Raw genomic sequence first — 9,841 nt, 5'->3', positions numbered from 1 at the left:
CTGTTGTCTAGTCCACTTCCCTCGAAGGATATGCAGTTGCTTGCGCTGGCTAACCTTTAACCTTTGGTTTGGTCTAATTAGGACACTTTTAGGTTACAATTATGTTTGAACGCAGAAAAACAGATGATATAAAAGTTCCTAACATTGAAACTTTTGCACATGCACTTTTGAAACAAACAACTACGCAATGGGGTAGAAAAAAAAGAGAAAAACATATGCCATTTCATGGTCTACGTGAACCAGAAATGAACAAAATCCAAATTAGCATTAGAATCTATCCTTGTAACTTCATAGTTTTATGTATCACCAATATTTTGTTTATGGAGATCTTTTGGTGTCTGACCAGAACTATACCGCATGTTTCACTTGTTGATTTAATGGGCCGACTAAATAATGTGTGTGTTTCCACTGTATCGTACACACATTTGAAACTCAAGGAACGTGTCCGGAAATCAAAAGGAACCCCTCCGGCTACCTTTTCTTCCCGTATTCACTGAGGAAGTGGAGGTTGCGATAGTTCATGGATTTCAGAGCAGACCCCATTTAATGTTGACAACATACAACTTAACTGCACTGTGTGTGTGTTTGTGTGTCATTCTAATTACAGACTTGCACTTCCCGAGCATCATATCCGTTGTGAATCGGTAAACAGGGCTGTTAATGACACACCGTGAACAAATGACTAATAATGTGTGTATAAGCATCTCACGCAGAAGTACTTTTGTCACATCCCATTTAATATCTCAAAAGTCTTCTGCTTCTCACATTTGTTCCTGTTAAAATAGATGCCAGTAATCTCATACCCCAGTGTCCCCTAACACTTTAAAAATGCTAAAATCAGATTTCAGAATGAATTTAAACTTCTAATTCCTCCAAATTGTCTAAGCGGTTTACTCATATGTGTACTAAATGCTAAATGCAATGTAAGTCGCACTGGATAAAAGCGTCTGGCAAATGCATAAGTGTAAATGTGTCTAGTTGTATGTTTGTGTCAAGTTTTAGTTCTAAGAAGTAATTTCATGAGAAACATTTGAAACAAAGTATGAAGAGTTGTAATTGTGAGGTCTCCTGAGCTGGGATCATATATGAATTAATTCCAGGATCTGTTAAAAACTAGACACAACAATCGGATCATCCTCGTGTACAGTACGGATCTTGCGGGGCAGCCAAACAAATAGAAGTTTTTCTTTGTTTGACATGAAGCAAAACATCAGTTCGGATGCCAGGCACCTGATGACCTGCTTCTGTCATAACAAGAAAATTAAATCAGGCCCGTGAACCGCTCTCAGGATCGTTGTGGAACGTTCTAGACAAACAGAAACAGCTTTTCTTTAAACACGGCGGTAAGCGAGACGTCGAAACAATGCATTACAAACATTTTTTATGGAATTGTTATGGCCTGTTAGAGCAAACAATTAATTCCAGTTCCAATGTAATAAAAGTACACGGGATCAGAAAATAAACATGTCTCAAAAGTTAAACCAGATGCTGAGTGCAGTCAGGAGAGCCTTTCAAACGGGGCAAAGCGAGCACGTTTTTTCAGACAGGAAAATGAGTCAATAGCCCCTATATTATGGGCACTAGTTAAGGGGCCCTCTCATAAACAGTTACTTAACCTTCCAAGTCCCTCCATACTGTTATATAATGGTATAAAACCATGAAAATAAGATTTCAAGGTAACTAATAAAACTCACCCAAAAACGAAAATTCTGTCATCATTTACTTTCCCTCTTGTCACTTCAAATCTGAATGACTTTCTTTCTGTTGAACACAAAAATAGATATTTTGAAGAAAGTTGGATATTGCCGGCACTCATTCACTTCTATTGTAAGAACACAAAACCAATGAAAGTGAATGAGTGGCAGTCAACGACATTCTTCAAAATATCTTCTTTTGTGTTCCGCGGAAGAAAGAAAATCATACAGGTTTGAAATACAATTTTTATTTTTTGGGTGAACTATCACTTTAATTCTACTTGGTCGGTGCTGTTCCTTTATTCAGCTTTGTAATTTGCACGGTGTTGAAACTACATGCTGCGACAGATCTGTGACTTTTTGACCGATTTTGCACATAGTAGTCATATTTCATCACAGCTGTTTGGGTGAAACTTCCATATTTTCCTCAATAAATTCCTCAATATGATTGCACAATGGTAGGGCAATAGGTAATAGAAAAACAGACGGATTAAAAGTGACATTATTTATGCAGTAGATAATTTAGTACAACAGTTAGATTGTGATATCGCATTAATTCCACTGTTCTATAAACAAGAAGTTATTATTGAGTTACGTGAGTTAAATTCTGACATTGTTTGGCTTTTTAGTTTGTGTCTTTAAATGCTTTTTTCTATTATTGTATTACAAAGAAAATCAATGTGGGAAAAATTCTTCCATCTGTTTGTTTTGTGTTTCATATGTGTATCTGTTTCATTTAAGATTAAATATCTATTAATCGTTAAAAGTTATTAATTTATGAATTTGGCGATAAAAATTGCATAATTTTTATGAAAAGAGAAAATTTCACCAAATGTGTACGTATAAGAACGGAATGCCAAGATTGTTTTAATATGGATTTGTTGAGAAAAATGACCCTTCATAATTTTAAACATGAATCAGCAAGAATGGCATGAATTAAATTAACACAACATTAAACGTAGTTTTTTAATTTAAAATATGTAAGTTAACAATACAAAAATCTCCTGCTGTGTTGATATTTTTACAGTATATACACTGATACTGCAAAAGTCTATATACAGGAAGGTTAAAATATCATATACAAGGTTACACAAAGTTTAAATCTTGTATTCACAGAACACCCAACCATTTACTGGGAATTACCAAAACATCAAATAACTGACTTTTTACAACGTCTAGTTGTTCAATTTGTCTTTACCACCAGTAAACTACACAACAAGGTCAAGTGACCTGAAAACTAGCATAGACACACAAAGTGAACCCTACAATGTGAAAAAAAAAATTAACACTGTAGAATGTACTGTACATTTTTGGACTGTCCCAGCGCCCTCGTAAAAACCATTGCCATTAGACTGTAGCTGGTAATTTCATTGCTTGGTGGGTGGCTGAGTTTTGTCTTCGTGCCAGTGTAGCGTGCACTTCAGCGCAAGGCCTGGAAGCGTTGCTGTTTTGGCTGAGTAATCCTTGCGAATACAACCAGCACACGCACAAAACTTTATCTCACTGAGTAAACAGTCTCCCATGTCTGTATAAGAATTAGGAGGAGAGGAGAGCCACATTTCGTTAAAGGCGTACCTGGACTGTTCAAGTGGAATCTAAGGTATTTGAGTCGGATTTTGATTTAATGTATGACTCATTTCGAAGTTTAAAGGGACAGTTCACCCCAAATTTTATTCTGTCATCATTCACGCACCCTCGAGTTGTTCAAGATCTGTATAAATTTCTTTGTTCTGATGAACACAGAGAGAGATTTTGAAGAATGTAACCAAACAGTTCTAAGCCACCATTGACTATAGTAAGTATTACAATGGTAATCAAAAGTGCCCCAGAACTGTTTGTTTTCCTACATTCTTTAAAATATCGTCTTGTGTGTTAAACAGAAAAAACTAAGTGATACGAAGATATTTTTTATGGTGATGACAGAATTTGATTTTTGAGAAAACTGTACCTTTAACAAGAACTGTGTCTAAGTGAAGAAATAATGTTGTTATCCTTGCTGCCTTGCCTTAAAAGGGAAAGTTCACCCAAAAATAACAATGATGTCATTGTTTATTTACCATATTATCAAACTTGTTTGTCTTTGATTTTCTGTGCAACTGGAAGGGATTTTTTTATAGGAGAATTTCCATTATAATATAAATACATTCAATGCATATAATACATACTGTAACGTAATGAAAATCTAAGGTGATCACAGCTATCAGTTTTAAGTAATTTGCATCTTTAACTATAATATACGAGTCGTAAAAACTTATTCCCAGGTTCATAGTCCCTGGTCACCATTCACTTTCATAGAATAGAACAGTGTTAACGTCCTTCATTTTGCCACATAGCTCTTTTCAGAAAGCAAATAACTCATATTTGTTTATCTTTGCCTAGACACTCCCATTAAACACAAAATTGGTACTGTATACATTGTAAGCTTTCTTTATCCTAAAACTAGCTGAAGTGTGATGCATTATAGAAAACACACAATATACGCCTTAATAATATATGGTGTCTCAAACGTGTTAAAACATAAATAACACTGACTTTATTACTTTTCTCCAATAAATAGTAGCATGTAGTATATTTACAATATGCACATTGTCAGTTGATCAGTCCGGGTGAAGCAAAGGCACATTTCCCTTTAAATATGTATTGCATGCGTTAAAATTGAAGTAGTGTTTTTTTAACAGAGGATCCTGTTGTTAAACTATATGGTTTCAAACAGGGTCTCTCTCATGTCAAATGTGCCGTCATAATATGTACATAAAGCAGGAAAGCTGGCATCCTCAGTACAGTGAATTCTCCTCACTTTCTTCATTACCTGGAAGACAAAACATGATATGGTTTTATTTGAATGATCCCATTTGGGTGTTTCTTGGGTATAATGGCTTTTGGTATGATTTGTATTTTTGGGTATCTTTGCATCTTTTTTTGCTTTTTAGGGGCATCTTATATAAAAAGCCAAATGCAGATTCTAAAATATTGTCAAAACCAATCACAGAGTAGTGACAAAATGTTACTTACTTCTGCAGTGTCCATAGTGGCGGACCCCTATGGAGCGACCCAGAAAGCAAGTAGCCCGACGCAGGTGGCAGGCGCTGGCGTAAGTAATGTTGTCATTGCCGCAGATGCTTTGGTTGGTGATCATGGGCATCGGGCAGGGCGCGGTGCGACACATGACACAGTGGGCACTGTTGGTCTGGTCCGTCACACAGGATTGCGTACCAGGACATACAACCTTTAAACAGGACTCTGAAAGAAAACAGTGTTTTAGGGTCAAGTATATTTAGAAAAATGAACATTTAAGGGACATGGCAATACCCAGAATTTAGTAGTGCAATGCAGTTTAATGTGCCGTATTTAAATGTACCCAATATACTGATATTGTAAGTGTGTAGTTTGTATAATAACATAAATGAATTATGAAGTAAATAATAACAAGATGAACAAGCACAACATTTTCCCCAAAATGCAAATCAAAATCCCCGGTCTGCAATATGCAAGTAAAATAATGGATTGCTATAGGTAAGCAAAATGATGTGCACCCCAAAAAGAACAAGCTTACTCTTGCATTCCCCCTGGTACATAACTTCCAAGTCAGGGTGACCTCTGCAACGAGCCATCAGAAGAGCGCACTCGTCTTTATACGAGTTCCCATCGCTCCCACATACAGAGTGTTTAGCGGAGATGTTGGAACAATCCGGAGCGCACACGCACTGTGGACGTCCGGCCTTCATCCTGCACACCTTTCCAGAGCCGCAGTCCACCCCGTCGCAGTTCTCTATGAAAGAAAGATGGGTTTGAAAATGAAAATGTACAAGTATGAATGAGGAAAGCACATTAAGACTGTTTGCTACTATATCGGCATTCCTGTTTGAAACCTTAAAGGCTTTCTTCATCAATAACTCAAAATTTGTGTTTATTTTTTACGAAAAAAAACGCTATTACGCTATAGCTCTAAAACATTTTCCCAATATGAATCCTGACCCAAAAAGCTGCCTTCTACAGACATCATTTTTTCCAATATGAGGTGAGAGAAATATCAATTGTGAATAAACGTCTCTAGTTCATTAAACACAAATAATATGATTAAAATGGTTTAGTAATAAAAATATATTATTTATAATACATTAATTATATATATATATATAATGTGTTTGCTTATTTTAGTTTTTCGTGTAGCCACAAAGTCATTCCATAATCACCTGTGTTGTCAAATGTAAATGAAGAATATTTAAATCTGTAATTCGTTAGGTTTTACAATGACTTGTGTGCTACTTTAGAAAGCACCTGTCTATGTATGCAACAAGGTTTTCAAAGAATATTTGTGATACAGTCCACGTCTGTTCTACTTCGTTCATAACTCCTGGTTCCCATTCCTGGAAGTCTTTTAATATCCTGTTGCTCCGTTTCTCTGTATAGAGCCACCGAATCACCTCCTGTGGAAATCGCACTTATGTTTCTTTAAGATCCGTGAGCTGTCACATATGATTTATGAACTGTCTGTCTCCAAAAGAAATGTAAGGAAAAGCCACTAGGCGTACGTTGGGATTTAAGGAATGCTTTGAAGCGTTTGACATTGAGAACACACTAGGGAGGTCACTCGGTAGGGTCCGTCAGTCCATATAGTTTTATGATACTGGAAAGCGAATGGCACGGAACAATATACAGACTTTCATTTACAGTGTTTTTTTACAGTCTGATGATGTTGATTGTCTTTGAGCTTTATTAGGACCAGACCTCTTCAGCATGTGGCAGACATTTTTCTTTGTGGTGGACTGGAATTCTCCAACAAAACAAGCCTGCTTTCCAATAAGCATTAGGAAAGAGTGAATGCGAGGAGAAATTAAGAGAAAATTGGTATTTTATGTTGTGTTATTTTGTTTATAATTAAAATCATAATGAAACTAAGAAGAGATACAATATGCTGTTAAAGATGTTGATTAAGTCAACACTTGTCTTGGGCAATATGACTTTAGTCTTTGTGGGTTGAAGCAATTCAATCAACTTCAATAAATCTCAAATCATAAAAATCACACATACTTGCATACCTTGCAACATTCACCAGTAGTCAGCGCTTTCCACAACAGCCCAAGAAAACTAAACATCTGGTATAGATCCGTGCTTTTTAAACTTGCTGGCGAATTTTCAAAGAAAACATTCCCAAACCTAGATCTGGCCTACCACTTTAAAGGATCCGCTCAGAGTACAGAATGCTCTCTACTGTGTGTTTAAGTCAGGAGGCTTTTAGTGCAAAGTATCCATGTCAATATCTTGCGTTGAGATCAACACATTTGAACATCTGCAGAGACAACCAAGCCTGCTAAGATCTTAGACCAGATACACGGGTACGTACCTTTGCACGGCTTGCAGGAAACGATACCCAGGAATCCCAGCAGGCTGACTTCATTGATGGGCAGACTGGTATTGGACCATGCGGTGTCCAGACGTCCGGTGGAGCAACACTCCTCCCTGCTCACACCTCTCATGAGGACCATGTCACAACGGTGCTCTGGACCCTGCTGCAGCCAGCACATGCCAGCTAGACACCAACACACAATTAAAACATAGCCTACGATTTATATTAGATACATACAACCTAGCCGAATAAATGATGTTCTTCCCTGTTCCTTCTTAGTTCTGCATGTGACATTAATGCCAAACTGGTTGATGATGCAGGAGTAAAGATTATCTTAACGTAACTTTAAAAGGTAATATATTTCTTGGACAAACCAAAGCCCTGCTATTTTATCTTATTTATCCTAAATCCGAGGACTTTTACTTTTAGATGGATGGTTTTCATTCCATCTGTTTTGTGATCTTTGACATTTTGAAATATTCAAAAGTTTTGATAAAATAAAAAAGAAAGTTTATATCTTAAAGGATAACAGTGTGTACAGGGCTGTGTCTTTAAAATGAAAATATTTAATAATAGTAAATAAGAACGGTTATAGTTTTTCTTCTTTAAAATAAATGCATGTGTGTGTTTTTTGTATATGTTCTGTATATCTAAAAAGTTGACTGTCTCTGACGGCATTAAAAGTTAATAGGATAAAGTTTTATAATGCAGATGGTGGTGCTAAGATCCTATACAACCTGGGTAATGGATAATTTAACATAGAAAAACAGCCGAAGTGAGTCAAATCATCAATAAATAAAATGAAGTTTACATTTTTTTTCAACTTCTATTGGGGTTTTATGACCAACGCACGTTTGTGCACCTGCGCAATGCGCACGTCACATCACATCAGAACTTAATTTTACGAGAATCAGAAACATTTTTACAGTACAAACGTATTTTTTTTATAAACTGCTACTGTGATTTAAAGCGTTTAAAACAAACGTGTACAACTTATTAAACTGTAAACTTACATAAAAAAATATGTAAACGTCTGAATAGTATCGAAAAGAGAAGCGAAATATCGCCACGCGTAAAAGTCCGATATCGCTCACTTACCGATCGTTTGGTGTTTCCCAAGTATTTCACAAACCGAAATAAGTATCACAACTTGAAGGACAGCAAAAAAGTTCATGGTGCTGTTAAGTAGGCTTCTTTACACAGATGTCTGAAGAAAGCGGCGACTTTCCTCACAAGTATTTGGACCGATAAGAAGAGCGCGCGGTGCGTTTGGCGAGTTGTTTCCACTCGGTTTCGTGAATGGACGTGTTGTAAGTGATTTCGGTCCGCCTCTGTATAAATATTTTGCCCGAGTAAATTATGCTTCTGGGATGGGCGATCATTCCAGCCAGTTACGTTGCTGATGTGGACGATGTCGTGAAAGTGTTGTGTACTTGAGTCAGTTCTCGGATATGAGGCTGTAAACTCCCACACTTTATATCGGTGCGTCTGTACGCAGTAAACCACATGTATCATGAAAGCTGCAATGCGTGACGTGTGCACACCATTAAACATTTACAAATCACAATATCTTTTATAGACTACTTGATAAACCACGTGGTGGGTTTTCCCCAAATATTGAAGGCATAATCATACTGAAGGCTTGTTTTAGGGTACTTTACTTTAGTTGTTGAAACTAGAATTGTGGTGATATGTGTGACCAATACAGAAAGCAAATGGTAATTTTCATATTTCCGGAAATAATGTATGGATTTAGTAACATTAAAAGTATAACATTATAGGGAGTGTTCACACAAAAATGTATATTCTGTCATCATTTGCTCCCCCTCAGATTTTTCAAACTAGTATAAATGTCTTTGTTCGAATGAACACAAAGGTAGATATTTGGAAGAAAGTCAATAAGCAAAAGATTTTATCCCCTATTTACAACCATAGTGGGGAAAATAATATAGGGAGCCATGGGAATCTATGGGGATGAGATCTGTTTGGGTGCACTATCCCTTTAAAACCATATTGTTAATAATTATTTAGTAGCTTTAAAATATTTATTAACATTATAATTGCCGTTCCATAAATTATATCGGGGTTGATGGGGAAATATCCTAAATCCGAGTTGAACGCATGCTAATGACAGATGATTGATAAATGATATTGTTAATGTACTGTACAGGCCACGTTCTGTCTTAATCTATTGTTTATCATGCTTAAAATTTAATTGTGCAATAGAAATAACAGATTTCATACATAAAACCTATACATTGTTTACTGAATGAAAAAGCAGTAATGTCCGCTTGAACTATGTCAGTTCACGTGTTTCTTATTTTTAAAGTTCACATCACATTTCTTGATGAAACTTTACCCTGCATGAAGCGAAAGAGAAAAGTAAACACTGACAATATATATACTTGCATGCAATTTCTAATCTCCTTTTAATTGAGAAAAAATATTTAGAGAGAATTTCATTTGTTAACATCCTCTGTCACAAGAGATAGTAAAATATTTGCCACACAGTCTGGCCTGTGTTGCAAAATTCTGCGTGCAAGAATTTCTCCAACGAAAGTACAGAATGGGGCCTAATTTCACTGGATATTTTAGCCATTATAAAGTTTAAATAAGTGATGAGAGACATTTGTAGCCAGATAAACAGTGCCGTGACCACCAAATGGGACAAGCAGGGGGGCTTGGCAGCACAATCCGCGGCCCGTCACTCATCAGCAGGTGACTTCTATTAAACTGTGGTCTAGAGCTTACTGCCGCGGCCGCTAAACAGATGAGACTCAGTGTGTCTGTGGGCCGATCA

General features: G+C 36.6%; 1 protein-coding gene across 1 annotated transcript; it reads right to left on the bottom strand.

Annotated features, from left to right (window-relative positions):
• Positions 1 to 2,646: 2,646 nt before the first annotated feature.
• fstl3 (follistatin-like 3 (secreted glycoprotein)) lies at positions 2,647 to 8,506 on the bottom strand. The gene is made up of 5 exons (XM_056759912.1): positions 8,140 to 8,506; positions 7,039 to 7,224; positions 5,248 to 5,463; positions 4,707 to 4,934; positions 2,647 to 4,503 (listed from the first exon to the last, which is right to left on the bottom strand). Exons 1-5 carry the CDS (start codon positions 8,213 to 8,215, stop codon positions 4,469 to 4,471), a joined length of 741 nt encoding a protein of 246 aa, XP_056615890.1. The 5' UTR covers positions 8,216 to 8,506; the 3' UTR covers positions 2,647 to 4,468.
• Positions 8,507 to 9,841: the final 1,335 nt, after the last annotated feature.

This window comes from Triplophysa dalaica, chromosome 10, assembly GCF_015846415.1.
Source record: "Triplophysa dalaica isolate WHDGS20190420 chromosome 10, ASM1584641v1, whole genome shotgun sequence".
Taxonomy (NCBI): Eukaryota; Metazoa; Chordata; class Actinopteri; order Cypriniformes; family Nemacheilidae; genus Triplophysa; species Triplophysa dalaica.
Note: the sequence above shows the minus strand (reverse complement) of the source record. Positions and strands in the feature narration are given on the sequence as shown.

Bases quoted from the DNA above. Each gene is read 5' to 3' on its own strand.
- fstl3 (XM_056759912.1), bottom strand. From the start codon at position 8,215: ATGAACTTTTTTGCTGTCCTTCAAGTTGTGATACTTATTTCGGTTTGT. The intron at 5,464-7,038 runs GTACGTACCCGT...TTTCTTTCATAG, and splicing joins TTCCTGCAAGCCGTGCAAAG to AGAACTGCGACGGGGTGGAC. The intron at 4,504-4,706 runs GTAAGTAACATT...TTTGTCTTCCAG, and splicing joins CCACTATGGACACTGCAGAA to GTAATGAAGAAAGTGAGGAG.